Raw genomic sequence first — 21,991 nt, forward strand, 5'->3', positions numbered from 1 at the left:
ACCTGTGGAGCTTGAACCCAGGGTCTAGGCACCATCCCTGAGCACTTTTGCTCAAGGCTAGTGCTCTACCACTTTGAGCCACAGCTCCACTTCCAGTTTTCTGGTGGTTATTTGGAGATAAGAATCTCAGGGCTGGGTACCCGTGACTCACGGTTCGAATCCAACCTGGGGAAGAAAAGTCCTGGTGGGATCGATCCCTGACTCAGGGAAACAAAGGCCTCCCAGCTGGAGAGCAACAGGTTAAGATCCGAATGGGGAGACTGCAGGCTCACCCCTGTAATTCTAGCTACTTGGAAGGCTGAGATCTGAGGGCTGAGGTTCGAAACTAACCCGCGGGGCAGACAAACTGACAGTCTCTTGCCTTGGGTCCTTCCTTTCCCCTACTGCTCCCTCTCAGCCCTGTGGTTCTCAGCCTGGGCTCCCCCAGTGCTGGGCCCTGCTGCCCTCAGATCAGGTGGGGCTGGGCCCCCCTCTCTGTGGGCTCCAGTTGCTCTGGGGAGGCAGGACCGCCTGTCCTTCCCCAGGTGGCCACAAGGGGGCTCTGGAACCAGGATTTTTTTTTCTCCCGGGAGCTGGAGCTGCCAGGATTCCCAGCCATGCCAGCAAGCTGAGCTTTTCTGGAAGCCCGGTCATCCTCCTGCCATTGAGGTGGGGGAGGAGGGGTCTCTGCCAGCCGGAGAGACTCCCAGACAGAGCACAGACTTTGCCCTTCATAATCCCATCCCGGAATTCCTCTCCTCTCTGTCAGGAAGTCCTTCCAGTGGCCTGCCCTCTGTGCTTACTGTTACTGGACCGGAGAGACACAGGGCTGTTTCTTCTCTTACACCCCATTATCCCTACCATAGGCTTGAAAGGAAGCACTTGCTCTCTCACTCTTCCCCTGACCACTTTCTGCTCTCCTCTCTCTGCTAAGCCCTGCATAGACAGCAGCAGGAAAGATGTCAGACCTCAGGAAGGACTTTTGCAGCATGAGCTACTGGGTTTGGGCACCCCCCCCCCCCAATGCATGAGGGGGTAACATTTACTTGAAACCAAGGTGACTGCACAGAGTAGCTTCTTACCCTCTTCAATGTGCCGAGCCCCACTCAGATTCCTGGAGAAGGGGTTCTGCGCCCAGTTCCCAGAGGGGAAAACTGAGGAAGGAGCCCGGGGGGGGGGGGTCTGTGAAAGGCTCCCTCCTCCCCACCCGTTCTTCTCTGATTCCTTTGTTCCCCATTCCACTCTGATTCCCATGTCCTCTGTTCCCTCACCTCCTCGCCATCCATCCTCTCCTCCTTTCCTCTTCCATCCTTCCCTTGTCCATCCCTCACCATCCATCCACTCATTCACTAGGTGTCTAGAGGAAGGGGAAGGGAAGCAGTACATTCTGCTCCAAGCCAGCTTGGTGGCCCCCCGCCTGTAATCCCAGCATGGTGGAGGCAGAGGCAGGGGGATGGCGAGCTTCAGATCAGCCTGGGCGATGAGCTTCTGTCCAAACCCAGCCAAATGAAACAACAACGCCGGCCTGCCCCTCGGCGTGTGTGTGTAGACCGCTGAGCAGCGCACGACTGTTCCCCAAAGAAGCACCAAGGAGGATCATGAGAAAGATGAAATGGTAATGAGGAGATGGCAGGGACCACTCACAGTTCTGCAGAGCTGCCTGGAGTCAAGGCTCCTGAGTGACAGAGAAGCGGAACAAGACAGCCTCAGGACCAGCCTACTGGAGGGCCAGGACGGAACAGGGAAGGGGGGGTCAGGATGGAACCCTCACCACATCCCCCCCCCCCCAGATTGCTGGATGTTCCATCCTGGGAGCCATACAGGCTCACCTGGGGCCTTGGCTGAGTGTGTGTGTGTGTGCCTGCCCCACTAGTAGAACTTGAACTCAGGAGCTTGAGCTCTCACTTGGCTTTTCCATCACAGCTAGCACTCTACCACTTGAACCACAGCTCCACTTCCCCACTTCCAGTTACTTAGTTTCTTGCCTTTCTCTCTCTCTCTCTCTTTCTTTCTTTCTTTTCTTTTTCTTTCCTTCCTTCCTTCCTCCTTCCTTTTCTCCCTCCCTCCCTCCCTCCTTCCCTCCCTCCCTTCGTTCCTTTCTTCCTTCCTCCCTTCCTTCGTTCCTTTGTTCCTTTTTCTCTCCAGTCCTGGAGTTTGAGGTCTGGGCCTGGGCATTCTCTCTGAGTTTTTGTGCTCTACCACTTGAGCCACAGCTCCACTTCTGTTTTTTTGTGGTTAATTGGAGATGAGAGTCTCACAGAGGGCTGGGAATGTGGCTTAGTGGTAGAATGTTTGCCTGGCCTGCAGGAAGCCCTGGGTTCGATTCCTCAGCAACACATAAACAGAAAAAGCTGGACATGGCACTGTGGCTCAAGTGGTAGAACACTAGCTGTCAGCAAAAGAAGCTCAGGGACAGTGCCCAGGCCCTGAGTTCAAGCCCCAGGACTGGGAAAAAAAAAAAGGGTCTCATGGACTTTCCTGCCTGGTCTGGCTTCAAATCATAATCCTTAAATCTCAGCCTCCTTAGTAGCTAGGATTATAGACATGAGCCACTGGTGCCTGGCAACTTCTAGCTTTCTGCTAGTTATTTGGATTAAGAATCTCATCTCATGGACTTTTTCTGCCTGGTCTGGTTTTGAACCTCAATCCTCAGATCTCAGCCTCCTGAGCTTTGAGATGTGAGCCACCAGTGCCTGGCTCTCAGCCAATCCATCTTTAAAATGGGCTTCTTAAAACAGATGTGGTGGGGAGGGGCGGTGTCATTTCCCAAGGTGCATTTCATCACCAGGAGGTGCTGTGCACCCCTCTGGCCCCTGGAGGCCCAGACTGGGCCTCATGGAAGGGGAGGGCTTACAAGATGGCTGAGACTGACCCATGTTGAGAAGGTGGGGAAGACTAAGGGAGCCCTTGGGGTGGGTCTGAGGCTGGACAGTGAAAGAGCCTTTGCAGGAGGGGGGCTGGCTGGCTCCTGGGCTGCGAGAAGGGGCTGCTGGACTGGGCAGGGGTGTGACTTACACGAGGTCAGGAGCTGCGTGTGGGCACCCTTGTGCGAACCTCCTCCTCACCACGCCCCTGAACCCAAAGCATGAAATGGAAGGGTGAGAATGGGACATGCAAATGACATGCAAATGACATGCAAATGAACTGTGCCCCACACCCACTGCTGGAGGTCTGTTCTGCCTGGAACAGGCCCTATGAGGTGAAAGGGGGGCTCTGTCCCCTCTGCCTTCCCCACCTGGGCTCCTCCTGCCTCCTGGGCTCAGCCTGGACAGGCTGGGGGGGGGCAGGTCTGCCCTTAGGCCTTCTCCAGCCCAGGGACCTGTCTCCTGCGCAGTCCTGTTGGACCAGGAGGGTCCCGAAGCTCCCAGAGACAGGGCAAGTCCCCAACCACCTGCGTCCGAGGGGAGGCTGGGATGAAGGGCACAGACCCGCACGGGACTGAAGGGCTAGGACCACGCAAGGACAGGCCCAGGGAAAGCTGAGATTTTTCAGGAAAATGGAAAGATGCAGATGCAGGCAGCAAAAGAAGAAGAAGAAGAAAAAAAAAAACACCCAAGAGACTCAGCCCCGGAGGGAGGCATTCCACAAGCTCTGAGAGACAGGGGCAGCTGAGAGCCCTTCACATGTGTCCGTCCACTCAAGGCAGGGCTCGGCCTACACGGCCTCCGCCTGTCTGCCTGTCCCTGGCTTCCCTTTGTCTGTCTGCTCTTTGTTTGTTTGTTCTTTGTTTGGTGGTCGTCCTTATATCTCCCTTTCTTTCTCCTCTGCCGTCTATGGGTCAGTCACGACTCTCAGCCTCCTGACCTCACCTCGGAGAGAAAAACTGCTCTGGGAGCCCCGAGTCCCTGCCTGCCTCCCCGATGCAGACTCGTTCTTCCTTTTCCTCCTCCTCAATTTGGGTCTCTCTCAATTCCCTTTCTAGGGGTGGCCCCAGCCTCTGTCTTCTCTCCTGTTGGCAAAACCCTGGAGTGTGGGCAGGTGACTTGGTTTGTCTTTGCTCAGCCATTGTGACAAAGGATTGAGTACATTTGAAGGGTATTAACTGCTCTTCAGTCTTTGAAGAACAAAGCAATAAGAAGACGGCTACAGCATGAGGCATGGTGGTTAGACATTCAGAGGGACTTCCTCCCCAACCCCAGAGGAAGAGGTGGGAAAGATTACAACAGATTCACTAGAAGAGGCAGGAGGAGGGGACAGCATGACCTTCCTGAGTCTGCACTAAGGAAAGCTCAGGGACCCGCACAAGGTCAGGGTACAATCCTTGTGCTCACACCTGTACAGCCTTCCAGGTAGCTGGGGGAGAGAGCTGAGGGAGAAGGGGTGTGGAGGAAGGGCTCTCTCGACACCTCCACCCCGTCCCCCCACCATCTTCCCAAGCTCAGGACCACCCCACCCCCTGCTTCCCCACCCCACCCTTCAATCCATGAGAGATGGCTGCCGGGGACGACGGAGTGATGTATGTAATGCAGATAAAATGTCAGCAATTCTAAATGGGTCCGGAGATGCAGCCGTGGGGGGGGGGGGGGGGGGAAGGGAGGGGGAGGCAGAGTGGGAGGGAGGGAGAGGGTGGAGTCAGGGGGGAGAAGAGGAAGGAAAAATGAGATGTGGGTCCCCACCAGGGAGGGCCGGCAGGCCCTGCGCCCCCTCCCCGGCCCCGGCCCCAGGAGGGGTGAGCCCAGGAGGCAGGATCCCAAATGAGATTTTGAAGAGGGGGCTGGGGGGCCGGGGTGCGGGAGGCGCGGGCCGGGCTCCTGATGTATAGCGGTTTCATAACTTCCTCAGTATTAAAGGCAGGTTCATGGGGAGGGCAGCGCCATTAATCACCGGGCTGAATGGGGCTGGGATTTGCCGAGAGGCGCGCGGCCTGTCTGCTGCGCCTGCTCAACTCCGGGCAGCAGGGGAGGGGGCGGGCCAGGATGCTCCCCATCCTCCCTCCCCACAACGAAGGGGGAGACCCCAGGATGCTGCCAAGGGGGTCCTTGGTAGAGGCGAGGGCAGGGCCCTGAGACCCTGAGAGGAAGAAAGAGGAGGGGAGGGTGTGGCAGGAGTTAGGGAGAAGGGGGGCTGGGGGAGGGCACGGTGGGGGTGGCATATAAGGAGGCCTGGGGGGGGTAGCCTTGGGGGAGGAGGGGCACTGGGGAGGGAGGGTAGGCGCATTTGAACATGAAATTGATCACACGGAAATCGAATGCAAATGACATGCAAGCGAGCCCAGGATTTTCTCTGGCTCCGCAGCGCAGGCTCTTTCTGCTTCTTGGTCTTGGAGAGCTGGGGCCCGATTTGCATCCAGTTCTGGGCCTGCTGTCTCATTATGCAGGCTTTTTTTTTTTTTTTTTCTGGGGAAGAGCTTCAAGGTAAAGGGGTCCAGAAGCCAAGGTGGGTCTGGCTGTCTGGGGGCGGGAAGCCACGCCCCCAGGGGGCAGGGTACCAATCAAAGGTCTGCCAGACCTGACTGACAGGGATCAGATGGGGCGGGGAGGGGGGCTGTGAGCCTGAATTACCAGGTCACAGAGGAAGAAGCTTAGCATGGGAGAGAGACAGACCCTGAGCGTGAGAGGAGAAAGTGTTCGGTGCGGGGCACTGGCCACAGCCCCACCCACAGCTTTTTTGGTTGTTCATTGGAGATAAGCATCTCATGGACTTCCTCCTGCCTGCCGCAGGGACTGGCTTTGAACCATGATCCTCAGATCTCAGCCTCCTGAGTAGCCAGAATGACAGGCATGAACTGCCAACCAGCACCCGCCCTTCCATATCTTTTTATTTATTCCATATCTATCTATCTATCTATCTATCTATCTATCTATCTATCTATCTATCTATCTATCTATCTCTATGATCTATCTATTTGCCATGCAAGGGATAGAACCCAGGGCCTCAAAAGTGCTCTACCACTGAGTTCCATCCACCCCCCAGTCTTCCACAGGTACTTACTGATCACCTAATAGCCAAGCGTTGACCCCTCACCCATAAGGCATTTCAGCAAGAAGTGAGACACTTAGCAGTTGGTGACAAGAGACACAGGGAAGGACAAAGGGAAGACCACAATTTCTTCCAAGGAAGGCACCATTTCATTGGTGCCTCCAGGAGAGGCTAGGATATATTCAGTGGCAGAGAGGAAATCTGGAAGAATGTTTCAGAACAGGGATAACAGGAGCTGTTGTGCACAGGCAGGAGAGGCTGTTTTGGAGCATGAGAGAGGTAGAGCCAAGCTGAGATGGGTCAGCAGCAAGGGGACAGGAGGGCTAAGACTGGGGCTTAGATGTGGCCTAGAGGTCAGAGGGAAGCAGGCAAGAGCTAAATCATCCATTCAATCAGGTAGGCATTCGTGTGCAGCCTCCAATGCAGGGCTGTCGGCGCTGGGAAGAAGCCATGGAGGATGTGGTCTTCACCCTTGAGAAGATCAGTTTGGAGCTGAAGCCCTCATCAGTGACATGCTATTCAAGGGGCTGAGATCTGAGGATGGCAGGTCAAAGCCAGCCAAGGTAGGAAAGTCCATGAGACTCTTATTTCCAATTAACTACCACCAAAAAGCTGAAGTGGAGCTGTGGCTCAAGTGGTAGAGTGCTAGCCTTGAGTGGAAAAGCTCAGGGACAGCCCAGGCCCTGAGTTCAAGCCTCAGGACTGGCACAAGAGGAGGAAGAAGAGGAGGAAGACGTCGTCCCTTAGGTGTCTCTTGGTGTGGACAGATGGCTATGAAGAGTTACTGCATCCTTGGTCCCCATCCTTGTTCTGGGAGCTGTGGAGTGCAGACATGATGGAGAGAGTCACCCTCCTGGGTGGGAGGTGAAGCAGAGCAGGGCAGGGTGGGTGGGAAGGAGACACAGGTCTAAGAGGCTGTCTGTCTGTCTGATGTCTGTGTGGGCCCCTCAGGATAATTGGTCTGGACAACTCTAACACTACACAGACAGATTGTCTAGCCTCCTGGCCTCGACGTCTCCCACCACTGCATCAAGCCAAATTACTCAGCCCCCCTCTTCGCGAGGCCCCCTCCCCAAGCCCCAGGCTCCAGTGAAATCCGATTAGTGAGGAGAGAGCTGTGCTGAGCTGACAGCTCCTCCGATAATTGCTTCCCAAGTAAGCCATGCAAATCAGCATATCCCACCTGGGCCTGCTCTCCTTTGGACCCTGCATCCAGCCCCAGGTGGTAGAGGACACCTGGGCGGGACATACAGGGAAGCTGCTACCTGCTTCTAGGCCCAAGGTGTCATCAGTCTAGGGGCTATGAGGCCCTGGCGCTGGGGTGGGAGTAGTGGGCCCCAGGCTCCCTCCTATGTCTGGCGTCTCCCCCTTTGGAGAAGGCGCCTACAGATCCATCTCCCTGGAAGGCAGACAAAGAGGAGAGAGACAGAGATGAGGCAGAACATGTTTAGAAAAAAATTCCATGAAAGCAAGGTGCCAGTGGCTCACGCCTATAATCCTAGCTACTCAGGAGGCTGAGATCTGAGGATCATGATGTGATTCGAAGCCAGTCTGGGCAGGAAAGTCTGTGAGCCTCTTATCTACAATAAACTACTCAGAAAAAGGCAGAAGTGGAGCTGTGGCTCAAGTGGTAGAACACTAGACTTGAGCACAAAGAGGCTCAGGGATAACACCCAAGCCCTGAGTTCAAGCCCCAGGACTGACAAAAGAAAAAAGCCAGAAGTGGAGCTGTGATTCAAGTGGTAGAGCTCCAATCCTGAGCAAAAAAGAACAGGGACAGTGCCCAGGCCCTGAGTTCAAGTACTGGCACATACTTGTGCCCGAGCACAAACACACACACACACACACACACACACACACACACACACACACACAAAACCCCTGAGGAACTTGAAGCTTTGCATTCCCAGATCTTTAGTTCGGACAGGGGGATGGAATGGGACAAGTGGGATCTTCAAGTAGCTCCGCCCACTGTGCCTTCCCCTCCTATTTGCCTAGGGTAGGACTTGGAGGGTTAAAACCCACCAAGCTGGGATGAGGTTGTGGCACATTTTGCCTCTTGAAGATTTGAGGAATCTAATACAACTTTAAAATGTGTATGTATGTGTGTGCATGCACACGTGCATGCATGAGTATGAGACTTGAACTCAAGGCCTCATACTCTTACTTGGCTTCTTCACTCAAGGGTGGTGCTCTACTATTTGAGCCACATCTCCACTTCTGGCTTTTTGCTCGTTAATTGAAGTTAAGAGTCTCATGGATTTTTCTGCCTGGGCTATCTTGAACCACCATCCTCAGATCTCAGCCTCCTGAAGAAGTTAAGATTACAGATGTGAGCCACTAGTGCCCAATTTCCTTTTTTTTTTTTTTTGGTCAGTCTTGGGGCTTGGACTCAGGGCCTGAGCACTGTCCCTGGCTTCTTTTTTGCTCAAGGTTAGCACTCTGCCACCTGAGCCACAGTGCCTCTTCTGGCCATTTTCTAGATATATGGTGCTGGAGAATCGAACCCAGGGTTTCATGTATATGAGGCAAGCTCTCTTGCCACTAGGCTATATTTCCAGCCCCCCCCTTTTTTTTGGACAGGGTTTTATTATGTAGCTCAGGTTGACCTTGAACTCATGATCCTCCTATGTCAGCCTCTTCAATGCTGTGATTATAGACATGTGCCATTGTGCCCAGCAATCAGGGCACTTTGATGGGCTCCTGAATGCATTTTCACTAATATCTTTCATTCACACAGACACACACACACATTTATTTTCCCACATACACATTTTTTTGTCAGTCATAGGACTTGAACTTAGGGCCTGGGGCTGTCCATGAGCTTTTTTGCTCAAGGCTAGTGCTTTACCACTTAGAGCCATAGCTCTACTTCCATTTTTTGAAGTGGCTAATTGGAAATGAGAGCTTCACAGCCTTTCCTGCCTTTCAGACTTTTCTGAGTAGTTTATTAGAGATAAGAGTCTTACAGACTTTCCTTCCCAGGCTGGCTTTGAACTGTGCTCCTCAGATCTCAGCATCCAGACTAGCTAGGATTACAGGCATAAGCCACCAGCACCCAGCTTTACACATACATTTTTACATGTGAACGCATGTACATTTTTTTTTGGATGCTGAGTGTCAAACCCAGGGCTTGATGCATGCTAATCTCATGCTCTATCACTGCTTCTTTCTCTGACTATCACCCCCCCATTCCATCTCCTGCTGACAGTTGAGACCCCAATGATACTTTACTTGCAGTCCTGGCCTTCTGCCCCCAAACCTAGCCCCATGCAGGCCTCCACATGTATTGGCCAGTTTTGTCCTCTATGTTTGTGTGTGTGGCATGGCCCAAATCTTGCGTTGGGTCCTCAGGCTAGCATCAGCCTGAGTCCCTGTCTGTGGTCCTAACGATATTAGCCTTAATGGTGCACAAATTCTGTGCAAGGCATTATGCTAATTAAGTGGTTTCATGATCACAATAGGAGACACAGATGACAAAGACCATACTATTTTACAGTAGAGATTTTTTACAGTTGAGTAATTTTACAGTAGTGATAATTGTGACTCTTGAGGTAAGGAAACGTGTTGGGATTCAAATGCAGGCAGCCTCCTTCCACTTGCTTCCTTCTCCAATGCTCCTCTTTCTTTCTTTCCTTCTCTCTTTCTTTCCTTCTTTCCTTAGTACTGGAACTGGGGCTTGAACTCAAGGCCTGGGCACTGTCTTGAAGCTTTTTTGCTCAAGGCTCACACTTGAACCACACTGCCAGCTTTTTGGTAGTTAAGATTTTTTTTTAAGTTGGACTGACTTTTCTGATCTAGCTGGTTTCGAACCTCAATCCTTAGATCTCAGCGTCCTGAGTAGCTAGTACAGGTATGAGCCACAGGCATTTGGGTTTCCAGTGCTATTCTAATGCTTGCTGGGCTGACATAGAGGCTAGGTGGTAGAGATTGGCTACATTGAAGGTGAAAGACCAAAAACCGCTTATGGGAGTCCCCCAGGGAGCTGACCACGGTGAGGTACCCGGGGAGTAGAAAACCTGGCCCTCACTTTCTCTAATACCCAATCTTTGTGTTCTGTGGCGGGAGGTTCTGCAGCTCTCTGAGGCCCTCTTTGCCTTAGAAGCATGGAGGCAGGGGAGGGGCTGAGGGGCTGGCCAGGCCTGAGCTGGAGTCTGAGCAGGAGTCAGAGCTCGAGGAATCGGAGCTAGGACCTCCAGAGGCCGATAGATGGCGCTCAAGGCCCAACACAGCTCCAACAGCCCAAGGAAACCTGAGGAAAAGCCAGTAAGTAGGTTAACCCCTTCCCCACTGGGCGCAGGCAGAGGAGCCGGCTGCTGGGCAGCAGAAGGCCCCTTCCCCGCCCGGAGGACTCTCCACTGTGTAGCCTCTTTCCTAAGCCACAGCCAGGCTCTGCTCCAGCCTCACAGGACCATCCAAAAACTATCACTAGTCAGTCCCTTGATAATCGCCAGTCGGCTAAGAAGTGGTAAGTCTTGGAAGTCTGGTTAGAAGGGCCCCATCCAAGACCATCTATTCTTTCTTTTCTGGTTGTTGTTGTTTTTGTCAGTCATGGGGCTTGAACTCAGGGTCTGGGTGCTGTCCCTGAGCTTTTGTGCTCAAGGCTGGTTCTCTAACACTTCCAATTTTCTGGAGGTTAATTGGAGATAAGGGCCTTTCTTGCTTGGACTGTCTTTGAACTGCCATCCTCAGATCTCAGCCTCCTGAGTAGCAAGGATTACAGGCATGAGATACTGGCAGATGGCTTCCCATGTATTACTTCCTAGTGTGCCTATCCCTTGAAAATCTTTGGGTCCTGGTTTTAAGCACCTTCACTTCTGGAGAGTGCCCTACTCCCATTTTCCCTGAGAGGGGCTCTCCAGGTGAGGAGCTGCAGGGGCTAGAGGCAGAGAGGGCCCCAGCCAAGCTTTCTTTTTATGTCTGGATTCTCTGTCTCTAAGTTTCCTGGGGGTAAACAGACTTACAGGAAAGACTTGTTCAAATTTTCCAGAAAGTTGAAATTAGAGGGATGGGGATAGAGATCTCATGGGACCTCTGCCTGACAATCATTTTACTCATATTATCCTGCTGTGGGTAGACTTAGAGTGTGAAGGGGCTTCTGAAGGATAAACTGAAAGTCCTGGACATGCAGGTAGTACAGGAATGGGTCTATTCATTATCTATTTATGAATTTATTGGTACCAGTACTGGGGCTTGAACTCAGGGCCTGGGCACTGTCCCCTTGCTTTGTTTGCTCAAGGCTAGTACTCAACCACATGAGCCACAACTCCACTTCTGCTTTTTGCTGGGTAACTGGAAGTGACAGTCTCATGGATTTTATTGCCCAGGCTGGCTTCTTTATTTGCCTGAGCTTGGTTTCAGATATTCAGATACAGAGAAAGCTATATGAGATTAGAGCTAGAGATAATTTTATATAGGCAGAGAGAAGCAAAGATACGGAAATGGGGTGGGTGGGTAGGAGATCTGGTACAAATTAAAATGCAGGAAATAAGGAGCTTCATGAGGTGGATGATTAATTCCGTTTCTGAATTCTTGCAAGGGTGGGGGTGGTTTCTCACCTTGGTGTCAGGGGTCACTGCTCAGCTTCCCTGAAGCTCCTGCTGCACCCACTAATTTTTGGTCTGTTGATAGGAGAGCAGAGGCTTGGGAAAGGGACAGCATCATTCTTTCCTCCCTAATCTTGGGTTCATTGGCTTCCTTCCCTATGACCCACAGGAAGCCCTGGTTTCTGTGACAACCCTGACAGTGCTTAGGCACGTGTGCAGAGGAGAGGGGAGTAGAAGAAAACTAGCCTTAGGAGGTTTCCAGCCTAATAGAAGTCATAAGCCAGTTGCTGGTGGCTCACACCTGTAATCCTAGGACTCAGGAGGCTGAGATCTGAAAATCATTGTTCAGAAATAGGCAGGTAGGAGAGAGGTTGGGTTGGCAGAGAAGAATGTAACATTGAGATGCATTGTACTTATAAGCTGATTTGTCCAATGATAACCCTTTTGTACAACTACTTAAAGATAGTAAATATAATAAAAATACACAGGACAGTAAAGCCCATCAGATTTTTATGTACAATTAACCACCAAAAAGCTACAAGTGGGGCTATGTCTCAAGTGGTAGAGTTCCAGCCTTCAGTAAACAAGCTAAGGGACAGAGCCCAGGCCCTTAGTCCAAGCCCCAGTACTGGCAATAAGTAAATAAATGGCTTACAGTCAGGACACAGACATCCAGATAGAAGACAACGAAAGTCGGAATTGAACCACTTTGGAAAATGGTACTGGGACAGGGAAAACAGGGAACTGGACAATTAGGTGTAGGTTAGCATTTTTCAGGGGAGGCTCCTGGACAGCAAACTCCAGAGTGAAGATTTGGAAAGATGAGAGGTGTGATAGTTTTACATGTCCACTTGTGTGGGCTCAGGGATCAGGTTCATTCTGGATTTGTCTGTGAGAGTAATTCAGAAAGAGACTCTCATTTGAATTGGTAGATTGAGTTAATGTCACCCTCATCCACGTGAGTGGGCATCATTAAATCCCTTTAGTGTTCTGGAGACATGGTCTAGTTAGGTAGCCCAACCTGGCCTTGAACTGATGATCCTCCTGCCTCAGACTTCCAAGGGCTGGGACTACAGGTGTGTGACACCATGCCTTCAAGTTATCCCTCTCTATTAGCTGAGATATTCATCGTTCTTGCATGCAAAGCTGCTACAAGATCCATCCTAGTGGCCTCTCAGGCTTTGGATCGACATCAGCAAACTTTCCTGAAATCCCCCTTCAGACTCAAGATGGAACCACACCGTGATGCTCTTGGTTCTCCAGTGTGTGTAGGCAGTAGATCCGAGGACTGGGGGATAGCTCTAGGCTTTCCATACTCTGGGGAGTCAATTCCCATAATGAACCCCCCCCCCCATATAGATAAATAGATAGCCTTTGGGTTGTTTCTCTGGAAAATCCTAAAGTAGGAGTCCATAAGGCAGATAGCAATCCAGAAGAGGGAGACCAGTCAAAATGGCAAAGCTGTGGAAGGCTTGGACAGTACCTGAAGGATATTTGTTGTCCAAGGGAGGTCAGAATGGCACCTAGAGGGCTGCAGAGGTCCCATACCTGTGGCAGCTGTAAAGCTAGAGAAGTCTTTAGACATTGTCCACATCCCTCAGGTGGGTCAGGAATTGGATTCGGTTGAATAGTTGTGCATAAACTTTAGGTCCTAGTAAGTGTGGCAGGCTAGGATTGTGACTTTGTGGTAGAGTGCTTGCCTTGCATGCATGAAGCCTTGGGTTCGATTCCTCAGTACCACATACACAGAAAAAGACAGAAGTGGCACTGTGGCTCAAGTGGTAGAGCGCTAGCCCTGAGCAAAAAGAAGCCAGGGACAGTGCTCAGGCCCTGAGTTCAAGCCCCAGGACTGGCAAAAAAAAAAAAAAAAGTGTAACATTTTACTTCTTCTCAATGTGTGTGTGTGGGGCTGGGGATATAGCCTAGTGGCAAGAGTGCCTGCCTCGGATACACGAGGCCCTAGGTTCGATTCCCCACCCCAGCACCACATATACAGAAAACGGCCAGAAGCGGCGCTGTGGCTCAAGTGGCAGAGTGCTAGCCTTGAGCGGGAAGAAGCCAGGGACAGTGCTCAGGCCCTGAGTCCAAGGCCCAGGACTGGCCAAAAAACAAAACAAAACAAAAAAAAAAAAAACAAAAATCAATGTGTGTGTGTGTGTGTGTGTGTCTCGCGCTCCAGTTCTGGGGTATGAATTGAGATTTTCCAGTCCGGGCTGGCTTCGAACCCGATCCTCAGACCTCAACCTCCTGAGTACCTAGGGTTACAGGCGGGAGCCTCCGGAGCCCGACTAGGACTCTCCAGCCAGGACACCAAGGGCAGACTACAATTCGCAGCGTCAAGCAGAGCTAATTTAGCGCGCCTTTCCGGGGATTGGAGCGTTTCCGGCGGAAGCCGCCGCCAGCTAATCCCCTTCCCTAAGTAATGGAGACTACGACTCCCAGCGTCCTTTGCGCAGGAACCGGAACCGGAACCCGCGTGTATTGCTGGACCAGGTGAGGGCGTTGGAGGCTGGAAACTGGGGCGCCGGGGTCAGCTGGGGACTAACGAGGTGCGGGGGCCCATCGTGAGAGGGTCGGACTTGCGGGCTCTGGGCTCTCTCGGAGCAGGTCCTGATTTCCAAGAACCGATGCTCCGAGGTCCTCAGGGTCGAAGCAGGTGCAGGCGGAGATTTAGTGTAGCTCCCAGGCCCTCAGAACCGGGGGTGCCGGTCCTGGGGCTTGAACTCAAGTCCTGGGAGCTGTCCTTGAGCTTTTCTGCTGAAGGCTAGCGCTCGACCACTCTTGCCACAGTTCCACTTCCGGATTTTGTTTTCGTAGTTAATTGGAGAGTCCCACCGACTTTCCTACCCAGACTGGCCTCCAACCCTGGCTCCTCAGATCTCAGCCTCCTGAATAGCTAGGATCCCAGGCGTGAGCCACGGCAGCAGGCTCGGGCGGGCCTTTTTCAGTGTATGTATCTCTGTTGTTTACTGTGCCTGTGGATTCCTCCTTCAAAGGATAGGAGTATGGATTTGGATATGGATAGGAGTACTGTTTTGGATTTCTCATAAACTTCCTTGAACTGTCAGATTTGATGGTTGCAATCTGAAGTCTAATCTTAGCCACATTAATCCCTGGGTCACACTACACTCAGTTGTTATTGTAACCAGTGTAATTTCACAGTATTTTGTAAAGCTTTTTCTCCCCCCCCCCCTTTAGTATTGGGGTTTGAGCTCAGGGCCTTTACAAACTCTATAACTTGAGCCACTCTTCTAGCTCTGCTTTATGTTGTTATTTGCCTATAGGATCTTTCTAGCAAACTTTTCTGCTGTGGCTGGCCTCCAACTGGGATCCTCCAAATGTCAGCCTCCTGAGCAGCTAGTGTTATAGATGTGAACCACTGGCACCCAGTAAGACTCTGTGTTTTTTTGTTTTTGTTTTTTTTTTTTTTTGGCCAGTCCTGGGCCTTGGACTCAGGGCCTGAGCACTGTCCCTGGCTTCTTCCCGCTCAAGGCTAGCACTCCGCCACTTGAGCCACAGCGCCGCTTCTGGCCGTTTTCTGTATATGTGGTGCTGGGGAATCGAACCTAGGGCCTCGTGTATCCGAGGCAGGCACTCTTGCCACTAGGCTATATCCCCAGCCGTTTTGTTTTTTTTTTTTAAGCCTCTGGCTTCTGGTGCCTTTATGTAAAACTTTGAAGTTACTTCCTTTGGGTCCTGTAGAATTTTGTTGAAGATTTTAAAGCTCAAATAATGCTGTATTACAACTAGATTATTTTATCTGTCCTCTTACAGGACAGATTTTAAAAAAGCCTGGGCCACATTTTGAAATTCATCAGGAGAGTGCCACAGTAAGTCTCATAAATATTGAAAAACTATACACTAGTTAACAGCTACTGATAGGTTTGTGGAATATGTAACTTTTGTGCAGAGGAGAGCTCAGTACCATGTTCAAGAGACCCTTAGAGATGAAAGTAGGAGTAGAATTCAAATCCATTGATGCTCAGCTGTTCTTGCTGTGTGATCAGACTTGAAACTCTAGAACAGGAACACAGTCTCACCACTTTTGTATACCCTCATCCTTACTGTGTTCATCACCAGACAGAACCAATATAGACCTGTGAGGAACTCTATAAAGGTGGAGCAGCCAATCCTCTAATGTTGCTACTACATGAGAAAGTACAAAGCAAGGTTCCAATGACCATCTACACTTGCCACACTTTCCTTTCTCACTTTCTTATGGGTACCAGTGGCCCTGGACTGCTTAAAGACTTCTTACATTAATCTGGGGAAGACAAGATTTTTTTCTTCTTCTAGGGTTAGAGCATAGGTTAATGGATCAAGCTATTGTATCAGTCTTCACACAGCAATCTCAGCTGGAGGAAGAGGTCACTTTTGACTTGGATTGGAGCTTGAAAAGGAGGAAGAACAATGGTCTCTGCCCTGTGGAAGGTCCAGATGTGATGGAAATGCATCCAGAGCCTGACAAGCCCTAGAAAACAAACAAATCCCAAGTAAGCCACTGAACCTTGATTGAGTGAACTCGGGATATAGAAGTTGGGTATAGTGGTTTATGCCTGTATTCCTAGCTATTTGAGATGTGGAAGCAAGGGGATTACAAGTGTGAGGCCAGTCTGTGCAGTTTAGTAAGACTCAGTATCAAGATAAAATTAAAAGACTGTGGTGCTGGGCACTGGTTTCTCATGCCTATAATCCTAGCTTCTTGTGAGGCTGAGATCTGAGGGTCATGGTTCAAAACCAACCCAGGTAGGAAAGTCTGTGAAACTCTTACTTCCAATTTAAAATGCCAAGAAGAGCCAGGAGTTTGGCCTAGTGATAGAGTGCTTGCCTAGCATGCACGAAGCCCTGGGATCCATTCCTGGGTATCACATATACAGAAAAGGCTGGAAGTGGTGCTGTGGCTCAAGTGGTAGAGTGCTAACCTTGAGCAAAAAGAGCTCAAGGACAGTGCCCAGGCCCTGAGTTCAAGCCCCGGGCTGGCATATAAATAAATAAGAATTTTTAAGCCTTAGTTATTAGGAGGTTATAAAGTAGAAAATGTTTTATATTCAGCTTTATAGTAGCGTATATAGACTTTACATGGCTATAAAACTCATTTTTCCATTGCCATTCTTGAGTTCATTCATATGTGGCCAGATGAGAAGCATGAAATGATACTGGAAAGATTTTCATAAATGATACATTATTAGCAAGTTTCAAAGAACGGAATAGGAGCCGTTAGGATCTGAACAGTTTTAAGACTTGAGAAAAGAGTTCAGTTTAAACAATGAAAGAAAAATGCCAAGAAACTGGAAGTGGAGCTGTGGCAGGTGGTAGAATGCTAACCTTGAGCAAAATTGCTCAGGGACAGCACCCAGGCACTGAGTTCAAGCCCCAGGACTGTAGCTCAGTGGTAGAGCATTTGCCTAGCATATGTGAGGCCATTTTAATCTCTAGCACTACCAGAAGTTAACATAAAAAAGAAACAACAGTAGAGAGTTGTCCATCACAAATGTTTCCTTGTGGGGCTGCAACTGTAGCTCAATGGTAGCATATTGCCTAGTATGCTGCAAGACCCCAGTTTGATTCCCAGCATTCAGAAAAGAAATGTCTCAGTAGAAGGTAGTTTTACACAATTGATTAAGGATGGATAGAGCTGAGCACCTAAAGAGCAAATACCTATAAGATATGGAGAGAAATGGAATGGGGCCTGGCCACTGATCTGCCCAGATCTGGTTGTGAATTCATAAAGAAACCACTAGCCATGGTGACATAGAATGGCTCTCAGCCTTCAACCATCTGAATCACCTTGTTTAAAATACAGCACTTAGCTCCACAATAGATCTTGTGTGTGTGCTAGTGACATTTTATCATTTTGCCGGACACCTGAGTAAAGCAACTTAAGAGAGGAAAGATTTATTCTGGGTCGTTGTTTCAGAACTTTTAGATCATGGGCCATAGGCCCCATGGTTGTAGGCTTGTGTTGAGGCAGACCATCATGATGAAGAGTATGTGGTGGGGCAAAGCTGCTCCCTTCATGGCAGCCAGGAAGCACAGAGATTGGGGAGGTGGAGCATGGGGGAGAGAGATGGGATAGAGACAAGATATACTCTTCAAAAACAGGCCCTGGGGATCTACTTTGTCCAACCAGACCACAGCTCCAAATAGCTCAGCAGGTTATCCATTTATGAGGTTAGGATTAGCATCCTCAGGATCCAGTCATCGCTCAGTGGTGCCACCAGCTGGGGACTAGAACCAATCAACATGAGAGCCTTTGCAATAATTTTCTACCCAGATCATGATATGTGGGCCAGGTGGGGGATGCTGCTGGGGCTGGTTTGAGCTGCATCTTTGTGTGTGTGTGTGTGTGTGTGTTTTCTGAGATTTGAACTAAAGGCTTGAGTTTTGTCCCTTAGCTTTTTTTTGCTCAAAGCTGGCACTCTACCATTTAAGCCACAAATCCGCTTCTGGCTTTTTGTTGGCTAATTGTTTAATTGGAGATAGGAATCTTACAGACCTTCCAGCTTGAGCTGCTCTGGGCCTCCTGAGTAGTTAGGATCACAGCTGAGCTCCTGGCACCTAACTGAGCTGCATCTTGAAGCACGTGTGGGATTTGGATTTGTGGAGGGTTGGGATGTGTGAGTCGCTGTCCTGGATGAAGATGGGATGATGTTCTGGTTAACTCCAGGAGTGTATGTGATTAGTTTTGTGGGAATCAGAACTGCATGCACTAAGTGTTGGGAGTTGAGATAGAAAAGACATTTTGAAAGTGTGTGTGGAATGGTCATTTGGAGCACTGGGCTTGTGTGGAAGTGCTGAGAATTGATGGCTTTTACAGTTTGTAGGGCTTGCTGGCAGGCTCGGGCTGCCTCCTGTTCCCTTTTCCTCTTCCCTTCCTCCCCTCATCTAAACATAGCATCTCATCCTATCCTTCCATGAACATGGAGTGGCTATTACTATTCTTAGTATTTGCATGGGGAAAGCTAGGGCTCTGGTCATGGTCATATAGCTGGCAAGTGTCTGATAATCATCCTACTTATCACTGAGGAGTCTAGAATGTGGGAAAGAAGCTGGTCTGGGGTTAGGGGGTTGTAGAATCAATGGGGTGTCTGATCAAACCATCAAAGGCAAGATGGCATGAGTGGTTAAGAGCTAAGAGACTGTGGGTTCAAATCCCAGCTTCATTACTCGCTAACTGCGTGACCCTGGCCAAGTTGCTTGATCTTGCTAAGCCTCAGTCTCCTCACTTGTAACATGGGGACAATAATAGCCACCTCATGGGGTGGTTACTGAGATCAATGAGGTGTGCCTGGCGTAGAGCGATTGCTCACCACCTGGAGGCTGTCGTAATTAGCCTTCTCAGGTCTCCAGGCAGTGGCTGTGCACCTGCAGCTCGTTCGTCAGCACAGCGGTTTCCAGGACACAGCTCATCCTGGCCGGACTTGTCATATTAAGGACCACATTATGCAGAAAGGATGCCACCAGCAAATGTATTGTGTGCCAGCACAGCCCAGGAGCTAGTGACTCAGACCTACACCTGATAGAAAGGAAGTCTGGGATGTTATTGTAAGTTTGGTGGTTACTGCTTCTTCTCAGGTGATAGATGAAGAGAAAGGATTGGGAAGTGGTGAGGGAAGGGCCCTTTGTCACCAACAAAGTGATGTGAGAGCCAGGTGCTTGTGGATCACTCCCCAAAATCAGTTGCTCAAGAAACTGGGAGTGAGGATCCTGGCAGTTCTGGCAAGGAATGTATGTGAGATGCTTATCTCCAATTAGTCACCAGAAAGCCGGAAGTGGAAGTATGGCTCAAGTGGTAGAGCACCAGTCTTGAGTGAAAAGCTAAGGGGCGGTTCTCCTGTCCAGATTTCAAGCCCCCTACCCTCAAAAAAAAAGTGAGGTGAACTTGACTACTTGGTTCTGGTGGGTGCTTGGCTTGGTTTCCTAGGATTTCTTCTGAGCCCAAGAGATGGTCATGGGGTCTTAGTCAGCCTGGTTCCTCCCACTCTGAGCTGCTTGCTGATGGGACCTCTGTCCACTTCTTTTTCCAGGTGACAGCAGCATGGATGTGTCCCAGGCCTTCCCACTGGAGCCCCTTCACGAGCCTGCAGGTGTCCCGTTGGAGACCGCACCTTGCCCTGGAAGCTTGGCTGAGAGCTTCCTGCAGGAGGAGCTTCGGCTCAATGCACAGCTGAAGCAGCTGCAGTTTTCTGAGCCTGTGGGCATCATCTACAATCCAGTGGATTATGCGTGGGAGCCCCATCGAAACTATGTGACTCGCTACTGCCAGAACCCCAAGGAAATACTCTTCCTGGGCATGAACCCGGGCCCTTTCGGCATGGCCCAGACTGGGGTAAATGTCCTGTCCTTCCCCTGGTGTGGGTGGGTTGGGAGGCTTCAAGGTGGATGCTGGCTGGGCTGGCTGTGGACATGTGTGGGCCCTCCCACCCCATCCCGATACACATGCTGGCTCCTGTGGTCTCAGACACTCTCCCAGCCTCAATACCCATAGTTAACCAAGCACACTAATGGTACTTCATTTCCCCCGTGAGCTGTCCACTAATTGCCTCTGAGAGCCCTTCCTTCCGCCATCCCCCATCCTTACCTTCCCTCACCGGATCTTCCCCCGGCCCCAGAGCACGGCTGGGGTCAGGAGAGGGACTCGGCTTTGGGATCCTCAAGGAAGATGGGGCGGCAGAGGTGGGGGTGTCTACTGGGTGGGCATTTTGTCAGCCTGGGGCTCTGAGTCAGCAAGAAGAGCTTCATTAACAGCCCCCAGCTTCAGGGCCTGTCTGATTGGTTTTCATAGCTCAGAATGAGTGACTGACCCACAGTAGGGGTGCCTGGCAGATGGGGGCGGGGTGGTGGTGGAGGGATAGGACCTCAGGGCTGGAGGCTCAATCGCTTTTATTGACCTCAACTGGGTGATGAAAGGTGATCAATGATGATCGATGGAAATGACAGCCTGAGGCTTGGGGCTGGAAGGACACCCAGAAAACAGTGGACAGCCCTGTCCTTGCCTCCCTTAACCCTGGCAACCTTTGCATCTCAAGTTTTCTATCTGTCCCCAGTACTAACCATCCTGCCCTATTTAGGGCCGAATTTCTCAGTGTACTCCATGAACTTAGTCCTGAAGCTTAGTGGGGGTAGAAGTGGAACACAGAGATTCCTCTGGGCCACACTCCATAGTGAAGACATGAGGAATGGGCAGACCAAACCACAGGGCCCAGAGTCCTTGCAGGATGGGGGTCCAGTCTGAGTTGTCATGGAGGTGGAGAGGGGTCAGTTGGTCTGGAGCCTGGGCCTCGGTCTCCAGTTTAAAGCCCCTTTTGTTTCTCTCTTCCCCTGCAGGTACCCTTTGGGGAAGTAAATGTGGTCCGGGATTGGTTGGGCATTGGGGGGACTGTGTTGACCCCTCCTCAAGAACACCCAAAGCGACCAGTGCTGGGACTGGAGTGTCCCCAGTCAGAGGTGAGCGGTGCCCGATTCTGGGGATTTTTCCAGAACCTCTGTGTACAGCCTGAAGTCTTCTTCCACCACTGCTTTGTCCACAATCTGTGTCCACTGCTCTTCCTGGCTCCCAGCGGCCGGAACCTCACTCCAGCTGAGCTGCCGGCCAAGCAACGGGAGCAGCTCCTCAGCCTCTGTGACGCAGCCCTCTGCCGGCAGGTGCAGCTGCTGAGGGTGCGGCTGGTGGTAGGAGTGGGGCGGCTGGCAGAACAGCGGGCACGGCGGGCTCTGGCAGGCCTGATGCCGGAGGTCCGGGTGGAAGGGCTCTTGCACCCCTCTCCCAGAAGTCCCCAGGCCAACAAGGGCTGGGAGGCAGCAGCCAAGGAAAGACTCAGTGATCTGGGGCTGCTGCCCCTGCTCACTAAGTGAGCACCCCTGGGGTGTGCCATGGGCCACGCTCAAGGCCAATAAGCCAGTTTTGCATGGGTAGAGGAGCACACACCTGTACCAGAGCAACAAGGGCTCTTTGTGGCCAGGAGACTTGTTCTTTGGTCTCTCTCACTGTCCTCTGACATGCCAAGGCAATGTCTAATGGCCTGGTAGGTAGTGGACATCACTCCTGCTGGCCTTGCTCTGAGCATTGCCCTGCATCTTCCAGTGGCTGATCTCTGGTGCAACAGTACAGGTGGGCCTTGTGCACACTGCCCTACCTCCTTGCTCCCTTTGAAGCCTCTACACAACTCAGAGTCCTAGACAGGGACTTCCAAGGCCATACTTGCTGTTTCAGAGGAAAAACCTTTTCATGGTTTTTATTTTGTTTGTTTTGTATGTGTGTGTGTATGCACAAGTTCTTGGGCTTGAACTCAGGACCTGGGTGCTGTCCCTGAGCTCATCTCAAGGCTAGCATTCTACCACTTGAGCCATAGCTTCAATTCCAGCTTTTTGGTGGTTAATTGGAGATGAGTCTCATGGACTTTCCTGCCCAGGCTGGCTTCAAACTGCGTCCCTCAGATCTCAGCCTCCTGAGTAGCTAGGATTACATCAGTGAGCCTGGCTATTTTTTTTTTTTAGATCTGAGACAGGGACACTCTCATTGGCTACTGCTCTACCAACTGAGCCAC

The 21,991-nt window shown here is 51.0% G+C and overlaps 1 protein-coding gene across 3 annotated transcripts; it reads left to right on the forward strand.

The window, feature by feature from the left end:
* The first annotated feature begins 13,867 nt into the window (after positions 1-13,867).
* On the forward strand, positions 13,868-21,731 carry Smug1 (single-strand-selective monofunctional uracil-DNA glycosylase 1). 3 transcript variants are annotated; one of them, XM_048362999.1, is made up of 5 exons: positions 14,355-14,393; positions 15,219-15,274; positions 15,741-15,937; positions 19,472-19,773; positions 20,772-21,731. In XM_048362999.1, the coding sequence occupies exons 4-5, from the start codon at positions 19,483-19,485 to the stop codon at positions 21,297-21,299; spliced, it is 819 nt and encodes a 272-aa protein (XP_048218956.1). In that variant the 5' UTR covers positions 14,355-14,393; positions 15,219-15,274; positions 15,741-15,937; positions 19,472-19,482; the 3' UTR covers positions 21,300-21,731. The 3 variants fall into 3 exon arrangements, with proteins under 3 accessions (XP_048218957.1, XP_048218956.1, XP_048218955.1); XM_048362998.1 differs by lacking the exon at positions 14,355-14,393 and adding an exon at positions 14,808-14,843 and having other exon boundaries at positions 15,065-15,274; XM_048363000.1 differs by lacking the exons at positions 14,355-14,393; positions 15,219-15,274 and adding an exon at positions 13,868-13,937.
* The last annotated feature ends 260 nt before the right edge of the window (positions 21,732-21,991 follow it).

Source organism: Perognathus longimembris, chromosome 1 (assembly GCF_023159225.1).
Source record: "Perognathus longimembris pacificus isolate PPM17 chromosome 1, ASM2315922v1, whole genome shotgun sequence".
NCBI lineage: Eukaryota > Metazoa > Chordata > Mammalia > Rodentia > Heteromyidae > Perognathus > Perognathus longimembris.

Coding starts and splice junctions, on each gene's coding strand:
- Smug1 (XM_048363000.1), top strand. CDS start 19,483: ATGGATGTGTCCCAGGCCTTCCCACTGGAGCCCCTTCACGAGCCTGCA. Junction 19,774..20,771: donor TCGGCATGGCCCAGACTGGG/GTAAATGTCCTG, acceptor CTTCCCCTGCAG/GTACCCTTTGGGGAAGTAAA.